The sequence below is a fragment of the Crinia signifera genome, chromosome 5, assembly GCF_055691185.1.
Source record: "Crinia signifera chromosome 5, ASM5569118v1, whole genome shotgun sequence".
In the NCBI taxonomy this organism is placed as follows: domain Eukaryota; kingdom Metazoa; phylum Chordata; class Amphibia; order Anura; family Myobatrachidae; genus Crinia; species Crinia signifera.
In genome coordinates, this window is record NC_139221.1 from 170,196,955 (window position 1) to 170,224,850 (window position 27,896).

The 27,896-nt window shown below is 43.4% G+C and overlaps 1 protein-coding gene across 3 annotated transcripts in view; it reads left to right on the forward strand.

The window, feature by feature from the left end:
- MOCOS (molybdenum cofactor sulfurase) overlaps window positions 1–27,896 on the forward strand; it is a 571,628-nt gene that overhangs the window by 493,973 nt on the left and 49,759 nt on the right. For all 3 annotated transcript variants that reach the window (XM_083188287.1, XM_083188289.1, XM_083188288.1), the window contains one exon: window positions 7,983–8,058. In XM_083188287.1, the coding sequence (XP_083044413.1) occupies window positions 7,983–8,058 (76 nt within the window). The remainder of the gene's footprint in view (window positions 1–7,982; window positions 8,059–27,896) is intronic.

Below are 27,896 nucleotides of genomic sequence, written 5' to 3' on the forward strand. Positions count from 1 at the left end.
CAGCACTGCCGCTGCATTTCCATTTAGGTGCAATCAGTCATTGCTGTATAGATGGCCCCTGTTTGAAAAGTCCGACCAGTGCTCTAGGAACCCGAACCCCTCTTTCCTACTCCATCCCTTTAGCCATGCATTAAGCTCCATAAGTTCCCTCTGTCTCCCTTGACTAGCGCGACACAGGTAATATTTCTAAGAAAATTAGCTTGAATATCCTTGACATTAACTTATGTCCTAGATCCCTGAAATAATTTTTAAGGACACCCCACCTGCCACTAACTCTGTCATTTGTGCCAACATGCACCATGACCGCAGAATCTTTCCCAGCCCCACTCAGTATTCTGTCCACCTGGTCAGCGATTTGCCATACCCGAGCACCCATAAGACAACTGACCGTACAGTGATCATGGTCCTGGTAGAAGATTGCCCTGTCTGTTTTACAGATTAGAGAATCCCCTACCGCCACAATCCGTCTTGTTGTCTCGGATTTCCTTGCCCCTACTAAGCCTGATGTGCCAGTCCTCTGGTTGCTAGAGGAGTCCACAGTAGTTTTGTCCCATCTGGGGAATCTACTGGGATTAGTTAACTCAGCACTGGCCTGCCTCTTCCTCCCCTATTACCCCTCCTGACCCAGCTGCTGGCTCACCCACCTCATCTACTGCTAATACCCCCTGATCCTACAAAGTTTCCACTGTGCGGCAAAAGCTTTTGTCTAATTTGGCAATGTCCCTCAGGTTTGCTTTAGATCAGACATCTGGGCTTCCAAAGCAACCATCTCTACGCACACTTCACACAGTTGTATTCATCCCGAATCTTCTGATCCAAGTGCGCATACATCTGGCAAGAAAGGATTGAGATCGCTGAGGGTCAGCAATCTCACTCATAGTCATTTTAGGGTGAAAACCTCTAAAGTTCTAAAAACAATCTATTTAGATATTTAAAGGTAAATTAAGGGGCAGAGAATCTGCCTGAGCTGCTATATTCTATACAAGCAACTACACCAAAATAAATAAAAAAAAAGATAAGACACAAGGAAGAAGGAAGAAGGTACCTGGGCCACTAGCAAAGATAAAAGAGCAGAAAACAAAAACAGAACAAAAACAGAAACAGCAGGGACTGACATCACTTGCAACCTGGATTGACCCCTTCCTGGATTTAACTCCCTCTTTGATGTAACTCCACACTTTACTATGACACTTTAACCAATGGAGGTTGAATTTGCAAGCTTACTGTACCTCCTTCAGTAATATACTGCTCTGCCCTCCTTTAGCTGCACATATGAGTAATGAACCAGACCCACTCTCCCTCCTGCTGTGATATATTGCTCAGGCTACTAACTACACACCATACGTTAGAAACAAGCAAGCAATGTGTAAAAAATATTTAATTTCTCAAAAAAACAACAACAATGTTATACAGTACAAACTCAAAATGGACAGAGAAAAAGGGGGAATAGAGGATTTCTAAATGAAGTAATAAATGAAGTACACACATCATGATGTTAGGTCTGGAGAAAATTGGGATAATTACCCGGGATGCAGTATTACCAATACTCTGACCTGGGATGTGTGTACAGTATATCAGATATTCAGAGGCCCTCCCACCACACCAACATTTTCTGACTCCTAAAGGGCCAGATGCTGTAAGCTTGAAAAGTGATAAAACAGAGAGTGATAAAGGACCAGCCAATCACCTCCTAACTGCCATTTAACATGCTGTATTTGAAAAAGGACAGGTAGGAGCTGATACTGGGGTAGATTTATGAAGCAGTGATAAGGGAGGAGAAGTGATACAGTGCCTGGTAATTCATGACCGGCCAATCAGCTCCTATTTAAACCCAGCCTGTAACGTAACAGTCAGAAGCTGATTGGCCAGTGATAAAGTACAAGGCACTTTATAACTTCTCCTCCCTTATCACTGCTTCATAAATCTACCCCTAAATGGTGGTTTGTCAGTCTCCTTTTTATCACTTTTCAAGGCTTAGTGCATCTTGCCCAAAGCCTTTTGCAAGGAAGTGCTGTGACAGCCCAGCTGACCATATTTATGCTTGAGGAGAACCCTCTGATTTTTGCAGTGGTAAAATATTTGAGTGATTGTAGTGTGTATTACAGTTTTATTTTCTACAGAGTGTGTGTCATTTATTTTACTATTGAACCCAGTGGGCCCTTTAATGCCCTGCATGCTGGGGCTTGTGGTTCTCCATGTGCCGGGCTGCCATCAGAAATTGTGGGGCCTGGAACTGTCAAAATAGGCAGCCTCTCCACTCCGCACACACCACCTACTGTTACACAAATATTTTAGTCAGATATTTTGCCTGACCCCGCTAGTAGGCGCCTTTCGGACAGTGCCATCAATTTAACAAACATTAACAAAAAATGATTAACAAACAAACTAAATGAGGGGAGAGGTGTAAGAAAGTCTGGTTATTTATTTATCGAAAAGTATACGTTATTTTGCGAACTGGCTGCGCCATTGTTTGACGCTACTCAATGGTTAATAAGTAAATATGTCCAGAAATATGATCAATGAATAATATTTATGTAAGTACAGTAGATGAATAAAACAGCATTAAAGATTACACATTATATGGTAAACAATATAACAGTCATTACCATTGAATACCAGCATCCTTAATACAGATGTTTACGTTACAATGTGGTTTTGTATGTACTTTATGTGTTTGTACAGGGCTGGAGGTGTGGCTAGTCCGCAACATGTAAGAACCTGGTGTTGGCCATCTTAGATTAGACAATACACAGCCCACTTTGTCTTCCATCAAGGCCTACCCTCATGGTTACAGGAAAGAATCCCTATCATACTGACCTTCCATACAATGCTATTTCCTCCCACAATACAACACTCCATGATAACATTGAACTGGCTACACATTCAATCATTTGTCCACAACATTACATTAACTTACCACTAACCGGCATCATGCTTTACATCACAACCCTATTACAATACTGCATTCAACCCTCATGTTCAGCAACCCTGTTAAACTTACAATATATATATATATATATATATATATATATATATATATATATATATATTATATATATATATATATATATATATATATATATATATATATATATATAATTTGAATCTTTGGGCTATGCTGTATTCTCAAAATAATGCACCTAAATGGTAGTATACACTTCAAGGCCTTGCTATACCAAAATCCATCACATGGCTAGAGGGCCTTGCTAAATCTAGGCTCAAACACATGGCCGTACACAAAGGAATCCATTTATATTATAGTTTTAACCACACGGCACATCACAGATTTAGTCACATGGAATAAAAGAAAGATACTATTCCTAGAATCACCATGCTTTCCTAATAACCATTTTAAGATCATGCTGGGTTCAATCTATCACTAAAACAGCATGTAACCATCACCAAGACTTATCATGCTAAACATTCTGCCATAATTTAGAAACTGCTGCTGCATATAACTAAACTATATTGGAGTAATACAGTTATCGTTCATGACACAGATCTTGCTAACTCATTGGAACAAAAAAGATTATGCCTCAGGCCAAGCACATGGCACTGTGCTAGATAAAAGCTATATCTATAGAATCACTGGACAATTCATTCACAGACTAGTTCATGCAATGCACCAAGCTGCATTTCCTCTCACTATCCGGCCACCGCTATTAAAACATACCATGCTAACAATCCGAGGAATACCATATTCCTGACAATCTGGAGTCTTAAGGATCACAATTCACTACAGATACAGTATCATTTAAGTACATTCCAATCACAGACACAAACCTTCACCCTTGCTGCAATATCTGCTTAACTAAACATTAATATGTGATGTTAACTATGCTCCTTCCGTTTATCTATTTTCCAAGCCATGAGTCCTGTTTACCAAATTATAGTATAAAACCTAGTATAGATACTTAACACACCCATCCTGAAGAGTCCATCCATATTGGGTGTTCAGTGTTGTCATTCCAACAGCTGGGCTAGCAAGAGCTGAGCAACTACCTTGTGTTTTTAAGCGCGCCGCTATAACACTCCCTGGTTCGCCTCATTAGCGAGGCGAAGTAGAAGGGGACACAGACAAGATCTACTAAGATCTTGCCGCCGAAGCAGGGGAGCGCTAACTCCCCCCTCCGGCGATGTCCCCTCCAGATGACAGCGCGTCAGTTAACATTGACGCGCTGTCTCCTTCCCCCCGGCTGGCTGGACTGCGCATGCGCAGGATCTCGCTACTCACGCGAGATCCCAGCGCAGCTCAGCGCCAGCAGCAGGGACAGTGCTGTCCCTGCTGTAGGTATAGGGCATCGCCGCCTGCAGCTGTCGAAGTCGACAGCTGCAGGCGGCGGAACGGTCAGCGATGCTGACCGTTCATAAATCAGGCAGGAGGCTGGGGCGCAGCACGAAATATCGTAGCTGCGCTATGCCTCCTGCCCCACAGCGCCGCACGTTAGACACCCGCTCGGCGGGTGTCATAGATCAGGGGAAGCGCTATCCCCTGCCATAACGCACGGGGATAGCGCATATTCCCCTGATCGCGGGGTCATAAATCTACCCCTTTGTGTGTTGTAGAAGTGGGAGGGAAAGTTACATACTGTCCAATTGTCTTTGTAGCACCATTCTCCTAAAACAGGTTTCTATAGCCACACCCCTTTCCACTATATCTGAGGTCCTGTGGTTAATTTGCTAATAACTAATAATCATTATAAAATGTGTCTGCAATGTGATATGAAATTCTAATAACTGTCATCTGATAGCTAATCATAAGCAGATCGTTTAGAGACTAAACATCGATGGTATGAGAAATATTTTTATCGGAAACTTATATAAGGAATCCTACTTTAAGTCCCTCATCCTTTCCCAATCATCCTATCCCCGCAGGCTCTTTGCCACCTTCAACTCCTTGCTCTCCCCCACTCCTCCAGCTCTTCCGTCCTCCATCGTAGCGGCTGATTTTGCTACCTACTTTTCAACCAAAATCTCCTCTCTCAGGACTGCCATCACTGCTGCCATGACCTCACCCTCTCCCTGCTCTCCTCCTACATCTCCACTCCCCTCCTTCCAACCCCTGTCCTCATTTTACCCCACCACTGCCGCTGAAGTCCACTCTATCCTTCAATCCGCTTCTCCCTCCACCTGCCCGCTCGATCCTATCCATTCCAATATTATCCGTCGTCTCAGTCCGTCAGTCTGCTCTCACCTGGCTCACCTCTTTAGTCTTTCCCTATCCTCTGGGATCTTCCCTTCCTCCTTCAAACACGCTCTTGTCTCCCCAATTCTCAAAAAAACTAATCTGGACCCCAACTCTCCATCCAACTACAGGCCCATCTCCCTCCTCCCTTTTGCCTCCAAGCTCCTAGAACGCCTGACCTATAATCGTCTCCTAAGCCACCTTACTGCCAACTCCATTCTAGACCCCCTCCAATCTGGGTTCCGCCCTTTACATTCCACTGAAACTGCCCTGACCAAAGTCACTAACGATCTACTATCGGCTAAATCCAAAGGCCTCTTCTCTATCCTCATCCAGCTTGATCTGTCGGCTGCCTTTGACACTGTTGACCACCCTCTCCTGCTCAACACCCTCCGCTCCTTTGGCATGACTGGCACGGTCTTCTCCTGGTTCACCTCATACCTCTCCGATCGCTCCTTCTCCGTCTCCACTCCGAGCTCCTCCTACCCCGCAGCCAGTCGGTGTTCCCCAAGGGTCAGTCCTTGGCCCTCTCCTCTTCTCCCTCTACACCACCTCTCTGGGCACCCTCATCAGCTCCTATGGTTTTCATTACCACCTTTATGCTGATGATACCCTAATCTATCTCTGCTCCCCCGACCTATCCCCATCACTCCTGTCCAAGGTCTCCGAATGCCTCACGGCCATCTCAGCCTGGATGACCCAACGCTTCCTGAAACTAAACATGGCTAAAACTGAACTTCTAATCTTCCATCCCCCGAACATCCCCTCTTCTCCCACTATCTCCATCAGCATTGGTGAAACAGAGATCACCTCCACCGACCAAACGCGCTGCCTCGGTGTCATCATTGACTCCTCCCTCTCTTTCACCCTTCACATTCGTGCTCTCTCACAGTCTTGCCGCTTTCACCTACGCAACATCTCACGCATCAGACCATTCCTCTCCATTGACGCAACCAAAATTCTCATTCACTCTCTTGTCATCTCCCGCCTTGACTACTGCAACATCCTTCTCTCTGGGATACCTCTCACCCGCCTCGCACCTCTCCAATCCATTCTTAACGCTGCTGCTAGGCTCATCTTCCTCTAACTCCGCCTCCCCCTCTGTCTATCTCTTCACTGGCTCCCCATTCCCTTCCGAGTTCTCTTTAAACTCCTCACCACCACCTACAAGGCTCTCTCCTCCTCCTCCACCGCTCCTTACCTCTCTTCACTGATCTCTATCCACACTCCCTCCCGTCCTCTTCGCTCCATCGCTGACCACCGACTGACCTCTCACCTAATCACCTCCTTCCACTCCCATGTCCAAGTCTTCTCTCGCGCTGCCCCCCTGCACTGGAAGAACCTCCCACCACCCATCAGGCTTTCTGATTCCCTTACCTCCTTCAAGCGCTCCCTCAAAACCCACTTTTTTCGACTAGCCTATCCCGCCTCCTAACCTCTTTTGATCCTCCTATCCTGCCTCCGTTTCCATCTGTTCCTACTTTCCTATTGTTTTTCGTTCGTCCACACACCTCCTTTTAGTATGTTAACTCTTATGAGTAGGGTCCTCCATCCTCACGTACTCACTGTACCTCTTTACCTCACCTGTGCTCCTGTCCTGTTCTTCCCTTCCTCTACTTCATCCTCAGTCAATTTTGACACCTACTTCTGAACTGATGCTGATTTTAGTTCTATCAGCTATACCCCTATTTATACTGTATTTTTCAACACACCCTGTATGTTACCTTATAATTTGTTTTTTTGTTTGCTATGTACGGCGCTGCGTACACTTTGTGGCGCCTTATAAATAAACGTACTACTACTACTATATAGTGTTCAGAGGATTCTAAAAATATGGAATTAATAAGATACATGCTTCCTGTGTGTATCTGAATTTGACAGGTGGTATGGCGTACCTGCAACATATACATTAAAGGTACGTCATACCACACCTGCACTGTCACACAAAATCAGCAGTCAATATTATTACAGCCTGCTCAGAGAACCAGCCCCGGACCCCTTCTGCCAATCTTTCACTGCTGTTATACAAGTACCTTTCAACATTGGCCTTCTTGTCAGTGTTGCAGTCTAACGCTGCTCACTGCACCTCAGGCTGGCAGGTCTTCTGCTATCTTCATTGATGCGGTGAACTTTATAATACAGCAAGGATAAGGAACCTTCGGCCCTCCATTACATATTAAGCTGCACACCATAATGCCCATTACATATTACGCTGCACACCATAATGCCCATTACATATTACGCCGCACTGTAATGCCCATTACATATAATACCACACATGATAATGCCCATTACATATTATAAAGCACACCAGAATGCCCCTTACATATTATACAGCACACCGTAATGCCCATTACATATTATGCAACACAACATAATGGTTGCCAGTGGTTTCATGCTTGTTGCCATGGGGCAAGGGGAGTAAATGCTCATTGCCATGGGGGAGTTACATGATCATTGCCATGGGGGAGTAAATGCAATTACACAAAAGGTGGAGGTACTTAGCGCAGTCATTTGATGTTAGTCAATCTACCCCTATACAGTATGTTTTAAAAATGTTAAACTCTTTTTAATTCTGATCTTAAAACATATTTTCAAATACACAAAAATATTACGGGACATTGTCAAACCAAATTTAAAGATTTATGTGCAATCTAAAACTAGAAAATCCAATTCCAATTCCTGAAAAGTACTCCAAATGTTTTTATAAACTTACTTTTGTTAAACATTAGCCTTTTTCCTACAAATGTGCATACTGTATACAGTACAGTGTATTTATGTCTCTTTCTGTTTATAGGCATGTCTCCTATAGAAATACCATTGAATGATGAGAGCAACGTCACAGTTTGTCTAAACAAAGTCTGTGGAGATAGGTAAGTGTACTGGTGAATCTGAATATGTAACGTATGGAACAGTGACAAAACTCCATCTGCTGTAGTCTATCATTTTACCTGATGAAGTGTTGCATACTACTGATTGAACATCTGATGTTCCTATCCAATAGATCTTTTAAGAAATGGGACTTTTAAAGAATTTTTCTAGAAACATAATAGGAACAAATGGGTTTTAATTAATAAGATGGGAGTTCTATTGAAGATGAGATGTTGTAGTCAGGGCTGCCATTGGTGGGGTGCTATGGGGACAACTGTCTAGGGCCCATCGTCCGTACGGCCACCCCACCCCCCTCACTAACAGCTGTGGGTCATCCCATAACCCTAGGTAAAATGTCATACTGAGCCCTTCAGGTGAAAAGGTGTGAACACAGCATCTTGCAAGTTCCACAGCCACCAAATTTAACAATTTGGGTAGGGTATTAGAGTTAAGCTAGGATGTCTTTCTACCAAAGTGAAAGGAATTAGGCGCCAAATATAAGGTGCTTCTGGCAACTATTATTAAGCAGCAGCTTGAGGTGAGGGTATAGTCAAGCCCTTTAGACTAATCAACACATATACAAAATCTAATGCAGCGCTATAATAAGAATTGTAAATGAGTGGGACTGTAGATATTAATAAAATGTATAACAATTTAATAACAATTGCAATACTGGATATAAAACATTATATATATATATATATATATATATATATATATATATATATATATATATATATATATATATGTCCAGGAGAGATCCGGCACTCCCACTGTAGACCAATACTTGCTCCGGTGCCTTCCCAGGGGGGATACCCCAAATATACAGCACAGCAGCTCACCAAGACGCAGGGGCGTCACTCGGAGACTTCAGAAGTGATTTCTTTATTCAGCAAAGCATGAACAATCCAACAATTGTTTCAAGCCTACAATCCCTGAGGACGAGCTTGTAGGCTCGAAACAATTGTTGGATTGTTCATGCTTTGCTGAATAAAGAAATCACTTCTGAAGTCTCCGAGTGACGCCCCTGCTTCTTGGTGAGCTGCTGTGCTGTGTGTGTATATATATATATATATATATATATATATATATATATATATATATATATATACATATATATTAAAAGTACATTACATAAATCCTTTATAGTCCATTATGAAGAATCACTTTGTAATTGGGGAGTATTGCACCTTAGGGAAAAAAAATCTTGTCCTCAATATTGAGGAGTCCTCATAAACTGGTACTTATTTCTGCCAAATGTATAGTATGAGTCTCACCAATGGGAGTGTATGAAGTCCAATGAAGGCAATGAGTCCAAGTGTCCTCACAATTATACGTTTTCCAGTGCTTTATGGAGAATTTCTTCTTGGTATTTTGCAGTTTGATGCCTTATGGTATCCACTCCATGTGGATTTGAAATGAATGCCAGTTGTTAGCTTTAATCAATTAGCTTTAATTTATTGCTTTTGAATTGTGCAAACCAATTTCTTCCCAGCATCGTTGTATGCATAAGGACTGAGTTATCTATGTCTTTAATATGTCTTTAATATATCTATGCTGCTGTTGTGTTATTTGTATTGTATATGTATCTGGTCATGGAATTATCACTGACAGCATCGTGGTCTCCCTGGTAATGGGAGCTTCATGATGACATCATGTGAGAGCGTTCTGGCCGGGAGCGTGGTCCCGCATCCGGAAGTGCTCCCTGCACAGAGGGTGAGGTGTCCTATTTAAGGTCTGTTTGTTTTATATTTGTTGTAAGCCTGTTCGTTTTCAAATAGAGAAAAACAAGCTAATGTAGGGGTCCTGACACAGACAAAATGAGCAAAGAGCAAGTGGGCGCAGATAATAATTTGTACATACATATAATAATAGAATAGAATAGGATGAGGGAAAAAGTACGGACTCCTTTCGCCTATATTAATCAAATATAATTGCCTAAAGGTGCCATCCAGGCAACTAAGACAACAGGGGGTATAGGAGCACAGTAGTACAGTAATAGTATTTAAAAATGTAGTGCAACCCCATAGTTTAGTAGAAATAAACAATAAATTGCCGTCTGCCAGGAACTCTATACTAAAACACAAAATAAACCTACTTAATACTAACAAAGTAAATTCCCCAAAAGCCCCAAAACAAACCTCCCCATAGCCCCCACCCTGTATAACCTACCCCCAATTTAGGCATACCTGGAGCCCATACCCACTAATCCCTATCCCACTAACTACACTTACTAAGTCTAAATCTACCCATACCTACCCTTATATAAACTAACCCTCCCCCCCCCACCCCAAATGATGAAAGACAGGATATTTAAAAAAAGTATATAGCGAGGGCTATAAACATACTGTATGACAATAGTATCAGCTATACTAGGTCAGCGCATCCCCTTAAATATGGTAGTATACCACATTTGGCAATGAGTATATATAAAGACAGGAAGGATAACTCAAATTGTAATTCTGTACATAGTATTTATGCAGGGTATAGAAACCTAAAATAAAAAGGAAAACAATAAAAGATATAGACAATATCTTACATAGTTACATAGTAGGTAAGGCTGAAAAAAGACTTGCGTCCATCTAGTTCAACCTGGTATAGATATCCATTGCTGATTTGGTTGGTTCTGGTATTTTACAGACAAATTATATTTCTTATTTGTACCCATGGATGTTTTTCTCCAGTAAATGTTTGTCCAACTTTGCCTTGAACGCATTTAATGAGCCAGCCGTTACCACCTCTCTGGGAAGAGAGTTCCAGAGTTTGACTGTTCTGACCGTAAAGAAATTCTTTCTACTAGCTGAATGAAATCTTTTTTCTTCTAATCTATACTCATGCCCTCGCGTCCTAGATTCCTTTCTAGTAGAAAATAGGGTGTGTGACAGTTCCTTATATTGGCCCTTGATATACTTGTACATGTTGAGCATGTCCCCCCTTAAACGTCTCTTTTCTAATGTAAATAGTCCCAAATTGCTTAATCTCTCCCCGTAGCTTAAATTCTCCATTCCCCTAATAAGCTTTGTTGCTCGCCTTTGGACTTTTTCTAATTCTATGATGTCCTTTTTATAGTGTGGGGCCCAGAACTGTACTCCGTACTCTAGGTGAGGTCTCACCAATGCTTTATATAGTGGCATAATTACCCTTGAGTCCCTAGTTTCCATTCCCCTCTTAATACATGCCAGAATTTTGTTGGCCTTTTTTGTAGCTACATTACAATGGGCACTACATCCTAGATTGCTGTCTATTTGGACTCCTAGATCCTTTTCAAGTATGGAATTACCCAGTTCCTCTCCGCTAAGGTTGTAACTTGCACACTGGTTGTGTCTCCCAAGGTGCATAACCTTACATTTATCTACATTGAACCTCATCTTCCATTTTTTTGCCCACTCATCTAGAATTGCAAGATCATTTTGAAGCATGGTGACATCTTCTGGTGATTTGATGACTTTGCTAAGTTTTGTATCGTCCGCAAAGATGGATACATTGCTGAGTAACCCTATCCCAATATCGTTAATAAAAATGTTAAACAAAATGGGCCCCAAAACCGAACCCTGGGGCACGCCACTTAGTACCGGTATTATATCTGATACGGCACCATTCACAACCACTCTTTGTTCTCTATTACATAGCCAATTCCCTACCCATCTGCAGATATTTTCACCCAATCCTAGGTTCTCCATTTTATTAATCAATCTCTTGTGTGGGACAGTATCAAATGCTTTAGCAAAATCTAGGAAAATCACATCTACAGCATTTCCATTATCGAGGTTTTTGCTAACCTCTTCATAGAACCCTAGTAGATTAGTTTGGCATGAACGATTTTTCACGAACCCATGTTGGTTAGTACTGAGTAGAAGGTGATGATCTAAATATTCCTGGATACCATCCCTTAAAAATCCTTCAAATAGTTTACCCACAATTGATGTTAAACTAACGGGTCTGTAATTAGCGGGATCTTCCTTTTTTCCTTTTTTGAATATTGGCACTACCTCTGCTATTCTCCAATCTTTTGGTACTATACCTGACGATAGTGACTTGCTAAAGATATAATGTAGGGGGGTAGCTAGTTCATCCCTTAATTCCATTAATACCCTCGGATGAATCCCATCTGGCCCTGGTGACTTATTTGTTTTGAGTTTGCTTAGCCTCAGTATTAATTCTTTCGGCGTGAAATCCACAATGAGATCTGGCTTATTTGTCCCGTTTGTGGTAAATGTTCGTTCCACAGTCTGCTCTCCCTTAGTAAATACTGATGAGAAGAACTCATTTAACAGTTTTGCTTTTCCCTTGTCCTCAGTAACACTTTTTCCACTAGTATCAGTTAATGGGCCTATGTTTTCCTTAATTAAACGTTTACTATTTATGTATTTAAAAAATTTCTTTGGGTTGTTTTTGCTTTCAGTGGCTATGCACTCTTCATATAATATTTTAGCTGCTTTGATTACCCCTTTACAAGTTTTGTTTGATTCTTTGTATTTTGCGAATGCCTCCTCATTCAAGTTATTTTTATAGAATTTAAAGGCTCTGGTTTTATTGTTGATAGCTGACCTTACTTCTTTGTCCAACCATGGTGGCTTTTTTTTGTTGAATTTACCTTTAGTTACTTTAGGAATGTATTCAATAGTTAGTGAATCAAGCACCTTTTTTAGAGTATCCCACATTTCCTCTGCATTTTTTCCCTCCATAACCGTTTCCCACCCAATTCCTGTTAGGGCTTCCCTAAATAATTCAAAGTTCGCTTTTCTGAAGTTTAGTATTTTTGCAGTTCCTTTTTGATGTAATTTACTGAAGTTGATTTCCAGTGAAACCATATTGTGATCACTATTCCCTAATTGTTCAATTACTTTTGTGTTTGAAACTAAGTCTGTGTTATTTGTTAATACTAAGTCCAAGAGCGCCTCATCACGAGTTGGAGTTTCTACCGTTTGTGTAATAAACTGGTCTTTAAGTAAGCTTAAGAACCCATTGCTTCTTGCTGATTTACCTGTTTCGTTTTCCCAATCAATGTCGGGTAAATTAAAATCCCCCATAATTAATACCTGACCCTGATTTGATGCTTGTTTGATTTGGTTTAAAAGAAGAGACTCTTCCCTTTCATTTATATTTGGTGGTCTATAGCATACCCCTATTATAAATTTGTTTTTTGGTTTCTTATTATTGTCGGTTATCTCTGCCCACACTGTCTCCGAGTTGTCGTCTTCCAGGTCTGTGCTCATATTTTTCTCACATGATGTTAAGTTATTATTTACATATAGGCACACACCCCCGCCCCTTCTATTTTCCCTGTCTTTCCTGTAGAGTGTATATCCCTCCATGTTTAATGCCCAGTCATGCGACTCATTACACCATGTTTCTGTAATACCAATGATGTCGTAGTCATCCCTACTGATCACCGTTTCAAGCTCCCCGATTTTACTCACTAAGCTTCTTGCATTAGCCAGTAAGCATTTTAATTTATGTTTATTTTTAGATATGGCTCTAATATTGTGATTAGTTTCACCCCAGGACCCATTTGAATTCTTTACTAGCTTCCTCTTTCCCCTCTCCCCTTCAATAGACTCTCTACAGGCCTCCCCACCATGCACACTGCCTGCCCTCTCCATAGTTCCGGGAATTCTTCCTCTGTCATTCCCTCCTTCCCGTATACTAAGATCATCTGTACCTAAGAACTGTAATGGGGTAACGTGACTGTTACAACATAACATTTTATTACATGACATTCCTGATGCACCCTGAGAGTTACCCCCGATTATACCCTTGTTATGTCCCAGGACTTTATCTATGTCTCCGTCCCCCCCCCCATCTCCTTCCCCCATATGATTCCTGATCCCAGTCCGGCTTCTCTCCCTGATGGTCCCATAATGTCTTGCTGCCCCCACCCCCCCGTCGCCTAGTTTAAAATCTCCTCCAACCCTCTAACCATCCTTCCCCCCAGCACCGCAGCCCCCTCCTCGTTCAGGTGCAATCCATCACGGCAAAAAAGATGGCGCCTGACCGAGAAGTCCGCCCAGTGTTCCATGAACACGAATCCCTCTTTCCTACACCAATCCTTAAGCCACACATTTACCTCCCTGATCTCCCTCTGCCTCCCTGAGCTAGCGCGTGGCACTGGTAATATTTCCGAGAAAATTACCCTAGATGTCCTCGCCTTTAATTTCTTACCTAATTCCCTATACTCTTTCTTGAGGACATCCCACCTACCATTGACTTTGTCGTTGGTGCCGATGTGCACCAAGACCGCCGGGTTGCTCCCAGCCCCTCCCAACAATCTGTCGACTCGGTCCGCGATGTGCCGTACCCGAGCACCCGGAAAGGAAACAGACCGTGCGGCGATCGCGGTCCCGATAGCAGATTGCCCTGTCTGTTCTCCTAATGATGGAATCCCCTACCACCACTATCTGCCTTGGTACCTCACTAACTGTCATCCCGTTTGAGCTAGAGGGACCTCTCCTCTGGTTGCTAGAGGGAGCCGTCTCCTCCAGCTCCGTCATTTCGTCTCTATCCTCCCCCGAAACTTCGTCCAACCGGGCAAATTTGTTCGGGTGTGATAGATCCGAGATGTCGTTCCTGTCCCTCCTGTCCCTCTTGCTTCCCCTTCTAACCGTGACCCAGCTGGCTACCTGATCCTCCTCTTCTACCAGTGACCCCATCTGCAACTCCTCCACCGTTCTATTAAGGCTTTGCTCAAGATTGGAAATATCCCTCAGTCGCTGAACGGTCCGCTCTAGATCAGTGACCTGGGCTTCCAGGGCGGACGTTCGCTCACATCTCGTGCAGATGTATTCGCACTGGGACTCTTGCTCCAGGTGCGCATACATCTTGCACAACATGCACTGAGTGAGATTCTCAATCAGGGCCCCACCCATTTTATCTACCTCCCTGCGACTAACCCCCTAGTATACAGTAGAGAGTTAAATTACAATGCAATTACACACTACAAGTTAATTTTTATCAAAATATAAGAAAGTTGATACTTATCTGTTCCTGCAGCTGTGTCACTCTCCTGGTGTCCTCACACCTGTATCTGTCCGCTTCCTCTGTAATTTCTTCCAGTTGCACGTTTTCCTCAGTGGCCCACTCTCAGATCATGCAGCACACTATCTGCACTTTGTGGATCCTTTAACAGGTCAGGCACCTGGGCTTCAAGCAAGAAGAAAGAAGAAAAAAACAAAACAAACAGAAGGGACCGAAGCCTCTTGCAACCTGGTTTAACCCCTTCCTGGATGTAACTCCTTCTTGGATATAACTCTGCACTTATTTAAAAATGGCACTTAGAATAAAAATGGCAGTTCAAAATTCACAAGTTCATTACATTCACTTGCCCCCTGCTGTTCTTATACTGCTGCTACTAATCAGCTACCCACCTGAGCAGATAACCACTCCCACCTTCAGCAAAAGTCTGAGCAAAAAATAAAATAAAAAAAAACACAGTTTAAACACACAAAATATACAATCCCCTCAGGTTAATCCCACAAATCACCTACTAAACACACCACTCCTTCTTGGATATAACTCTGCACTTATTTAAAAATGGCACTTAGAATAAAAATGGCAGTTCAAAATTCACAAGTTCATTACATTCACTTGCCCCCTGCTGTTCTTATACTGCTGCTACTAATCAGCTACCCACCTGAGCAGATAACCACTCCCACCTTCAGCAAAAGTCTGAGCAGATAACCACTCCCACCTTCAGCAAAAGTCACTCCTTCTTGGATATAACTCTGCACTTATTTAAAAATGGCACTTAGAATAAAAATGGCAGTTCAAAATTCACAAGTTCATTACATTCACTTGCCCCCTGCTGTTCTTATACTGCTGCTACTAATCAGCTACCCACCTGAGCAGATAACCACTCCCACCTTCAGCAAAAGTCTGAGCAAAAAATAAAATAAAAAAAAACACAGTTTAAACACACAAAATATACAATCCCCTCAGGTTAATCCCACAAATCACCTACTAAACACACCACTCCTTCTTGGATATAACTCTGCACTTATTTAAAAATGGCACTTAGAATAAAAATGGCAGTTCAAAATTCACAAGTTCATTACATTCACTTGCCCCCTGCTGTTCTTATACTGCTGCTACTAATCAGCTACCCACCTGAGCAGATAACCACTCCCACCTTCAGCAAAAGTCTGAGCAGATAACCACTCCCACCTTCAGCAAAAGTCACTCCTTCTTGGATATAACTCTGCACTTATTTAAAAATGGCACTTAGAATAAAAATGGCAGTTCAAAATTCACAAGTTCATTCTTCAAAATTCACATTTAGGAATTTAGGATTAAAGTACCATTTTAGCCATTAATCCGGCCAGCTCTCTGCTCCCTGAAGAAGCATGAGGAGCCTAATAAACTTATCCCCAGACAAAAGAAGAGAACAACTGAAATAAGCAAGTGACATTATATGAATATAAGTAAACAAGTTCCAGGCTCTCATCACGCTTATTTGTAGCAAAAATGGAGATTGAGGAGAAGCAGCGACACAATCAATGTTTGCGGGTGTATTGCAGCAAATATTCTGGATTTGGGATAAGTCCACATCCAAATCAGAATCTGGCTCAAAAACAGACACTAGGCACGGATATATCTCCCTTATCACATTATCACATTAATCAGGATTAATGGAAGAGGATGGGATACCCTCCTGAATCTCATCCAAATGAAGAAGTAGTCTGGTAGATGAAGCATATATGCAGGATAAGATGTGCAGAAGAGTCCATAGTCATATATGGGAGACTAAGCGAAGCAAGTGGTAGCAGTATAATTAGCACAAAGTAGGTTGGTGGCAGCTAGCACACCACCAACAGCATAAGGAACAGCAGTAGATCAGCATGGAATCCAGAATATCATTATATGGTAGAAGCTAGTATTCACAGCGGGTCCCAGCTAGATAATGACAGATGAGCATGAACACCACAGCCCAGGGCACACGTAGGCAAGATGGCGACAGCACTCTCTGTGCAGATCGCGGTAGCACGCCCCGAGAGAGACTGCTTTCCGCTCTCACCATCACTTATCACCTCAACCCACTGAGGCACCCATTAGAGAGGCATCAGAGCAGCATACCAGCAGTACAGCAGGAGACCAGCAGTATCCGGGTCCCAGTACACACCAGGAGTCACCAGACAGCCATGGCACGAAGCTTCGGAAGATCTGGGATGTCAGCAGAGGATTGCAGGGGAAGCAGCTGCTGATCCTAGGCAAGGAGCCGCACTCACCACCGTAGCCGGGAATAGAGCACTGCAGGAGGAAGGTGGCAGCGTCAGAGGCGTCTCTGGTGCTTATTATGCCGACGCAGCAGAGTAGGACCAGGTCAGAGCTTTAGAGTGGGGAGAAGCAGAAGATGGCGCCCGTGATCGGATGGAGAGGGAGCACGGAGCTCAGCAGGCACAAACAGCCATCCAAGCTCCCACAGGCTGTCTGCGGGAGCCGCGGCCAGCACAGGAGAATCTGAGAGACTCTGGAAGGTGGCAAGTTAAGGATGGTGCCCCAATGGACCCTGGGGCAGGATAATAAATCAGGATTTAAGCAGAGCTCTCACCCCCCAGCGGCCGCTCGCTTGCCAGGTCAAGCCAGACCCCATTTAAAATAATTTTACTTAATAAATCTGCACATGTATATTGGGTTTTAAAATGAACAGCTTGCCATAGCACAATCCCAGCAAAACATCAGAAGCGTGGAGTTGACATACGGACCACCGCTCAGTCAGCAGCAGTGTGTGATCAGTGTCTGGAATGCTGGCCGCCACTCTCCGGGGGACACTGATGGGTGAACAGGACCATGGAGGGATGTCAACACGTCACAATGAAAAGGCACACCCAACGTGTTTTGTCACAGAATAGGACTTCATCGCGGGGTCCTATTCTGGTATGAAACGCGTTGGGAATACGTCTTCAACCTGATGTTTTGACCTCCATCCATGGTCCAGTTCACCCATCAGCATCTTGAGGCAAGTGGCTGCCAGTGAGCTGCTCACACACCGTGGCTGAGCTGTGGTCCGTATGTCCATGTTTCTGATGTTTTGCTGTGATTGTGCTATGGCAAGCTTTTAATTTTAAACCCCAATGTATGTGTGCTGAAATAATTTTACATTTGTATGCTCACTGGTGCAATTCTCTCCATTTCATTTTTGCAAGCATACTATTTGGATTTGTGGTTGGATCCGTAAGAGAATAAAATATTATTTTAGCCTGTGTTACATTTAGGCACATAAAATTACCTTGCACTGTTACATAGTTAACTTGCATCCATCGAGTTAAACCTAGGTTTTAATAGCTTATCCCTTGTTGTATATTATGTTCTGAAAGTTTTTAAAGACAGATTATGATTCTTATTTGTACCCTTGGATGTTTTAACCAATAAATGTTTGTCCAACCTTATTTTAAACATATTTATGTGTCTGCCGACACCACTCCAGGAAGAGAGTTCCACAGTTTGATTGCTCTGACCGTAAAGAATTTTTTTCTTCTAAGGGAACGAGATATTATTTCTTCTAATCTAAACTCATGCCCTCATGTCCTAGATTCCTTTCTTGCAGTAAAAAGGGTACTTGACAGTTCCTTATATTGGCCCCTGATATATTTGTACTAGAGATGTGTGGGCTCGGATTCCCCAGATCCAAGCCCGCACGGACGTCATCAATCAGAGCCCGGATCCGAGCTGCTGGGGCTTGTCGCTGGGGCTGTATGTTGGGGCCTTTCTCCCTCAGTGCTGCTGTTGTGTACTCTGTCCTCTCTGCTTAGGGTGGGATCACCCTAGCAAGGACAGCTCTGTTAAAAACTGAAGTTATATTCTGCTGTGTGTACTACTGTCTCCTCTGTGCTGGGGCTTACCTCTGGTGCTATACATATATATAGTCCACTGGTGCTGCTAGTGCCTGCACTGCATAGAGGCTGCCAGTAACACTACCTCCCTACCTACCTACGTACCTACTGAGTATATTTTTTGTACTCAGTCCACTGGTGCCACTGCTAGTGATACTGCCTACCTAGGCTATTATATTTAATTAATAATACCTGCAGTGCTGTAATAAATTCCAGGCTGCTGGTGCCCTGCCAACCAGTACCTACTGCAATATAATATCATTCTGCTGGTGCCTAGTATTGCCGTATCTACCTGTCTGGTGCCTAGTACTGTTGTATCTACCTGTCTGGTGCCTAGTACTGCCATATCTACCTGTCTGGTGCCTAGTACTGCCGTATCTACCTGTCTGGTGCCTAGTACTGCCGTAAAGTATACCTGCATGTAAAGTATTACGCGTCCCCTCGCGGGGCTCGCTGCGCTCACCACGCTTCGGGCTCGGTGGTTAGCTGCGCTCGCCACACTATATAGAATCAACTCCACGCAGACATGGATAGTGGGGGTATGAAAAGGTCGGAGGACGCGTACCGCCGCCCCTCGCGGGCTCGCTGCGCTCGCTACGCTTCGGGTTGGCGTTGATAGTGGGGGTGGGGTGGGGGTGCATTTAACATTGTAAGCACCCATTAGGGTGCTTATACAATTAAAAATCTTATAGGGGGGCCAATTGACCTTGAAAGCACCCATTAGTGTGCTTATACAATTTAAAATCTCATCTCATCGTATGCCATTGTATGCCATATACAATGGTATACAATTTTAAATTGTATAAGATCCCATAAGATGGAAATCATGATAATACACAAGTACCATATATTAAACAAGGTGGGTCCCAATATTTAACCTTGTGGGACTCCACTTTGGACTTACCCCAGCTCGAATGTATGCCATTTACCACCACTCTCTGTCCGCGATTGTGCAACCAGTTTTTAATCCTATAACAAGTTTTATCTCCTAACCCTACATTACCTAGTTTTTTCTTTTTAAATCAAATATTTTTATTGGGCTTTTCTTTCAAGTTAAATGTAAAACATCTACATGATTAACCGTACAATAAAGAAAATAAACATAAAATGAAAACCTAAGAAAATAAAAAAAATAAAACTTCAACATTATTTGTGTGTTGCATTTTTCCACCTGAAAGATATATATTAGCATATGTGTACATATGTATTGACCGCTTAGTATTAGTCTTCAGTGCTCCCAAGTGGTTCGCAGAGTGTTATCAAAGAGAGAAATAGGTGAGGTCTAGATGAACAGTCGGGCAGATTCTGGGCGCAAACATTAATCAAACATTACTAGATGCATAATCGCTTCCAGTGGGTTATGAGCATGGGTCTTGTATGTACAGCGCAGATGTTTGCCATAGACTCCAGACTTTATTAAATTTCCCCAAACAGTTTCTTTTTTCTTTTTGTGTACATAAAGCGTTCATGGGATACAGTGGTGTTAACCAGCGCCACCCACATGCCATGAGATGGAGGGGAAGAGCCCATCCAAGCTTTAGCAATACAAACACGGGCCAGGGTAAAGAGGGTATTAACATAACTCCTGTGGTACTTAGGGAGCAGTTCCTCCAGTTCCAAACCAAAGACACAGATGCGAGGGCCAGCAAGTGGGACCTGCACACCCGTGTCCCGGACACTAGCCAACACAGTTTCCCAAAAAGAATGTACCCGTGGGTACTGCCACAGCAGATGCCAGAAGTCAGCATCCTGGCTCCGACACTTAGGACAAGCGTCAGATCCGGCGCCACCCATCCGCACCAGCCTATAAACAGTCCAATAAACTCGGTGCAGGATATACAGCTGAATCTGTTGGAACCTAGCAAATGCCGTGGCCCCCCTAGGGGAGCTCAGCATATGAGACCAGTCCTCGTCCTCAATGGGCCCTATATCCACCACCCACCGAGCTCGCAGAGCATTCAGCTGGTCCACACCAGAAAAGGTGAGGAGAGGAGAGTACAGAGCAGAAACCCTTCTCCGATCCGGGAGTCCACAGGCATGTTCCCCCTCCATTGTGCACCTATTGCATCTACATTACCTAGTTTTATTAATAACCTTTTATGAGGCACCGTGTCAAAAGCTTTAACGAAATCAAGAAGTATTACATCAACAGATTTTCTTAAGTCCAGCCCCCTAATGACTTTCTCATAGAAGCTAATAAAATTAGTTTGACATGATCTATTTTTGACAAACCCATGCTTAGCCTTACTTTTCTCTTATTATTCCTTCTAATATTTTCCCAACCATGGATGTAAGGCTATACTGTAATTTTCAGGGTTAGTTTTTACCTCTAAATAATTCCTTCCAGTTTATATCCTTTAAGGAGTTACCAAAGTTTGCTTTGGGTAAATAAAAGAACACATGTCAAAAGGAAACTCATTTGTGGCTTAACGACAAATTTGAAATAACTAAAAAAAGGAAGGCATTCAAAGCTTTTAAACAAGATGGGACACCCAAATCATTTGCTGCATATAAAGAATGTAATAAGAAATGTAAAAATACAATCAAGATGGCTAAATTAGAGACTGAAAGTAAAGCTATCAAATCTAATCCCAAAAAAATCTACAGTTATATAAACGGGAAATGGTTAAGTAAGGAAAATATTGGCCCACTAAAAAATAAGCAGTGTACCCTGATAATAGAAGGAAAAGAGAAAGCGGAATTATTCTATTAATTTGTTGCTTCAGTATTTACAAGGGAAGGATCAAAATATCTCCCACAGATTATTTGCTTGGCTCCCAAACTGTATGTTTGAGGGTCAAAAATAGATTACAGAAACTAAATAGTATCAAATCTCCTGGCCTGGATGAAATACTCCCTAGGATGCTAAAAAAATCGAGTTCTATTATAGCACTACCATTATATCTGATATTCCAATAATCAATAAACTCAGGAACAGTACTAAGGAACTGGCGCATAGCTAAAGTAGTACCAATATGGATGAAAGGTGGCAAAGCTAACCCTGAAAATTATAGACTGGTCAGCCTTACACTTCTGATGAAGGTTTTATACCGATACGAGTTAAGTGTGGTTTTCACCTGAACTGGATTTCCTCTGGGCGAACCGGCCCTCCATACGGGGCTCACAGTAGTGACTGGTCCGGACCCTGTGCTGCTGTGGTTACCCTGCATCTCCATCATTGGTTGCTGCTTTGCCAAAGAAATCCTATTCATGTCTATTTTTTCGTCCAAATTGTAAGTGCAACTTTTATATTAAAATACTTTGTTTACCACCATTTTGTGCTCCAATTGTATTTCATATACACCGTGGAGAGTGTGAGGACGTCATCTGAAACCATCACCACCCCCGATCCACCTACTACAAAGACGGACTGATTGATGGTGACTGTATAATTTTACCTTTCACATTTGGTGTGAAAAGTGTATGGGAACAGCATAGGCGCTGGACACACAAACATCTTTTCTTCCACTTCTACTGTATTTGAGTGTATTTGGATGTCACTCATTGTAATGTGTGTTAAGCTGCATTTGTTTTATTAAGCGCACAGAACCCAGAAACACCACTCCACTCTGTTACATCCATTGTGAGGAAAATATTAGAAAGAATAATAAGACATAGTATCCAAAATTTCTTAGAACAGGAGAAGGTGATAAGTAAGGCTCAGCATGAGTTCGCCAAAAATAGATCATGTCAGACTATTTTAATTAGCTTCTATGAGGAAGTCAGTAGGGGGATGGATTTGGGGAATTCTGTTCATGACACGGTGCCTCATAAAACGTTATTAATGAAACTAGGTAATTTAGGGTTAGGAGATACAATTTGTAATTGGATTAAAAACTGGTTGCACAATCAGTGACAGAGAGTAATGGTAAACGGCATACATTCCAGCTGGGGTAAGTTCCAAAATGGAGTCCCGCAAGTTTGAATAATGGGACCCACCTTGTTTAATATATTTACAAATGATATAGGAAGTGACATAGGCCCTTATTCTGATTCGGTCGGTACGGCCCGCGTGCGGCCGTACCGCCGATGTTTGGACTCTGCACATGCGCAGAGGTCAATCTGCGCATGTGCAGCCCCCTTCGCCGCAGACGTATTTCGTCCGCCGCAAAGGGGGCGTATAGGGGCGTGAGAGGCTTCATGCCCTCATTTCCCTATGTGTACGCCCCGCGTTTCATGGGCGTTCCCATGCAAACGCGGGGCGTATGCATGGTAATGAGGGCATGACGCCCTCATTACCATGACATGGGGGCGGAAAGCTGACGTCGCCGGATGTCAGCTTTCAGCCCCCATACAAGCTACCACACGGACGATTGTCCGTGTGGTCTCAGCTTGCGGGAGCTGCCGCGGCGTGCGGCCCTGCCTTCGATGGTCGACGACCATCGAATGCAGGGGGCAGCTCCCACCATGGTGGAGGCGTACGCCTCCACCATTTTTGTGCGGATCGCCAGCCGTCCGTGTACGGATGGCCGTGGCGATCCGTCTGGTGGGCGGCCCTTGGTTTGTGCGGCCGGAGCCCCGTGTGCGGCTCTGACCGCACCAACCAGAATAAGGGCCTAAGTGAGTAATTGCAATATTTGCGGATGACACAAATTTGAGTAAGGAAATTAACTCAGGAAAGGATGTGGATACACTACAAAATGATGTAATTAAACTAGAAAGGTGGGCTGAAAGGGGGAAATGCAATTTAACGTTGATAAAAGTAATTTATTATGATAACAAAAAACGAACAAGCTACTTATAGGCTAAATGGAGTTATTATATGGAATTCTACTGTAGAGAAGGACGTGTAGATCATCATAGATGAAAAATTGGGTAATAGGGCACACTGCTTAAGTGCAGCAGCAAAAGCAAACTGGACCTTGGCATGCATTAAATGGGGAATGGATTTGATGGAAACCAATGTGATAGTGCCTTTTTACATGGCATTGGTGAGACCACACTTGGAATACTGTGTTCAGTTCTGGGCACCACATCTTAAAAAGGACATAAATAAATTGGTTTCAAGGGGAAAGGGGGGAAGTGGGATGAATCCGCACAGGCAAGTGCTATAGCACCTGTTTGAACCCCAACTGAGACAGTCTGGCTGTAAAACTCAAAGGGGGTGCAGCCAAAGACAATATACGTTACAATAAAGAAAAGGACAGGGAAGAATGTCTTTTTTTTTTTGGCGCACAGAGATAAGTTAAGAAAAGTATATGTGTATTTAAAACTTCAATATTTTTAATAAGTAATATTTAAAACTGTCCAATAGGTGAAGTATCTGTTTATTTGAAATAAAGTTTTTTAAGAAAAATTCTTTCAATAGTTGTCACTGTCCTTTGTATCTTTTGTTGGGAGAATTTTGTTGTAGTTGGCCTTAATTATCTGCCAACTGTTAGAATTCAGTTCTATATGATAATGTAAACCTACTTTGTACTTTATTCATGATGCAATCACATTTGCAGATTTAATTCTGTATTGCTTAATGAGTATAGTTTGCTACTGTTTATAATTGATCATTTAACTTGATGATCTGTAGCTTAACTTTATTTGTGCAATATATCCCCTAATTGCCACTTTTTATATTATTAGGCTCGATTATCGGGCCAGCAGCTAAAGTGGGGTTCTATGTATCTGCATGGTGAGGTTTACATAATATATCAGTAATTCTGCTACTATTTATATGTAATAGACTTCTTCAATTCCTCAGCCTGTTGCCGGAATTCTGTATGATAAAGGAATACCACCAAATACCATACAATCTGCGTGCTCCCAATAGGATGCTAGGAAAAGAGCATATTTTCGTTTTTACCTCCTTAGTAAATTAAATAGATGGTGATGTGATACGCCGGTTTAAATTCCGTCAATCTCATTTATCATGTATCACAGTATTTATCACACAGTAGATGTTTACTCCTAGCAGGTGATTGTAATGGGGTAACCAATGTGTAGTATGGTATAATGATTCCACTGCGTACTGACACTTATTCAGTATTAAATGGTACGCAGGGATTTATAGGTTCATCTTGCAGTTGATATTACCGATTATTACACAGTAGCAGACAATCAAGGTGGGCTTAATATATGTTACAATATTGGCTCCACTGACACCAGTATTGCCAGCTTTTATTATTGCCAATATTACACAGAAAGCCACATACACATTGAACTTTATGTACAACTGAATCCTTTGTGGGTAGTTTAATAGTTCTGCTGCCTATCTATGGGATTCTTTATCCAACAGTATGTATAGGCTTTATGTACGTATTTTATGACTGTAGCTTGCGGCTGGTATTGCCGATAGTGTGGTATGGTGGTTCCACTGCGCACCGCCAATTATTATTGCTGCCAATATTATTCGGTACTTGTGTAGTTTCACAGCGCCGGAAGTGCAGAGGCTCGCGTGCCGCTCTAGCTATGAAACTTGGCAGCCTGCCAGGTAGCGTAGCGCTGCACGTGCCAAATGTAATGAAGTGTATCGTGTAAAAAAACAGACAAACGGGGCTTATAAATCGCACACCCCGGCACATCGCACACCCCGGCACACCGCTGGTGTTCCCAATGTAGACGCTAACTTATTTAGCGTCTCAATTCACACTCCCGGCACTTCGGCTTAGACGCGCGCGGACAGCGTTACGTAGTCAATCAGGGAGCTACGCAGTTTGCGTAGTCAGTCAGTCAGTCAGCAGTAGCCCTGTATGAGACAGAGGTGAATGTGTTCCTGAATCAGCCTCACTATCCACGCCCACCCGAAGCGTGGCGAGCGCCGGCGGTACGCATCCTACGACCTTTTCATACCCCCACTATCCACGTCGGCGTGGAGTTGAGAATAGATTAGCGTGACGAGTGGACGCGGATACCTTCACAGCTATCCGCGTCCCCTCGCGGGCTTCACAGGAGTCCGCTCGCCACGCACCGAGCCCGAAGCGTGGCGAGCGGACGCTGACACCTGTGAAGCCCGCGAGGGGACGCGGATAGCTGTGAAGGTATCCGCGTGCGCTCGCCACGCTTCGGTCTCGCCACACTAATCTATTCTCAACTCCACGCCGACGTGGATAGTGGGGGTATGAAAAGGTCGTAGGACGCGTACCGCTGTGCTCGCCACGCTTCGGGTGGGTGTGGATAGTGGGATTTACACGGTCCACAGCTGTGGCGTCCACTAGTGGCACTGAGGGTGGGTTTCAATAGTGTTCACCTAGGGCCACCTAAATTTAGATGCTTTTGCATCTAAATTTAGATGTACCCCTTCACCTAAGTAAATCCAGACGCATTTGCGTCTGGGTTTACAAGCCCCAACACCTTTGCGGCTTGCAAGGCGCCTGTATTCTAACGCTTCAGCGTCTGAATCCAGGCTTTCCGGCTTCTTAGCGGCTATCTATGCGACTCGAGATTCAGACGCGTACAGTTTAGAAGCCCCGGCATCGCTGTGCCGGGGTGTCCACTTTAACATACCCCCGTTGTCAGCGCTGCCCAGGCGCTGCCTATTTCACTGTGGAACTACAAGTGCCACAGTGACAGTGACCTCTCAGCGCCTGGGCAGCGCGCTGCTGCTGCCCGGCGCTACGCTGTCAATACAGCTATACGCTGTTTACGTAGCTGTCAATACAGCTAGAGCGGCGCGAGCACACTCTGTCTGACCTAGAGTGGCACGCGCACGGTTAATCAGAGCCTCTGGTAGGCTGCCAAGTTTCATAGCTAGAGCGGCACGCGAGCCTCTGCACCGTGAAACTACACAAGTACCTATTATTCTATAGCAGTCAATCAAGTTAGACTTTGTATGTATCAAAGCACTGGCTCCACTGTGTATTGCTGCTATGGATTATTAGTGGGCACGTGGGGGCTTATAACTGTAGTTTGACATCTGTGTTGCCGGCTTTTATTATTGCCGATATTACACAGAAAGCCACAAATACATCAGGCTTTATGTACAATTGAATCCTTTGTGGGTAGTTTGATAGTTCTGCTGCATACCCATAGGGTTCTGTACCACCAACTATTGCCAGAATTTTTCTTAAAAAACTTTAGGTACTTGTGTACTAGCACGGAATCCATCGCATCACAGACCATAAGGCATGTGATGGTATGCGATGCGATTTTGCGAGATGGCAGCCGATGTTATACAATTTTAAATTGTATACAATCGAATTGTATGGCATTGTATGCCATTCTTTCGCATATACAATGGTATGCGATTTAAAATTGTATAAGCACCCTAATGGGTTTTTCCATGTTAAAAGTGGCCCACATAAGTTAATTAAATGTGTCGGGTGCTTACTATGTTAAAAGCACCCCCAACGGCACCCCCACTATCAACGCCAACCCGAAGCGTGGCGAGCGCAGCGAGCACACGAGGGGCGGCTGTATGCGTCCTATGACATTTTCATACCCCCACTATCCACGTCGGCGTGGAGTTGATTTTATAATGCGTTTGCCACCGAGCCCGAAGCGTGGCGAGCACAGCGAGCCCCGTGAGGGGACGCGGAGTACACGTAAAGTAATACGCGTCCCCTCGCGGGGCTCGCTGTGCTCGCCACACTTTGGGCTCGGTGGCTCGCTGCACTCGCCACACTATATAGAATCAACTCCACGCTGACGTGGATAGTGGGGGTATGAAAAGGTCGTAGTACGCCTACCGCCGCCCCTCGCGGGCTCGCTGTGCTCGCCACGCTTTGGGTTGGCATTTATAGTGGGGGTGGCGTGGGGGTCCATTTAACATTGTAAGCCCCCATTAGGGTGCTTATACAATTAAACATCGCAATGCGATTTTAAATTGTATAAGCCCCCTAATACAATTTAAAATCGCATTGCAGTGCATCGGGTGTATGCCATTCGGTGGCATGCAATGCGATTATATGTCGTGCGACCTAATATCATGGGCGCCGTGCTAGTACACAAGTACCAAACTTTATTTCAAATAAACATAGATACTTCACTTATTGGACAGTTTTAAATATTACTTATTAAAAATATGGAAGTTTTAAATACACATATACTTTTCTTAACTTATCTCTGTGCGCCAAAAAAAGACATTC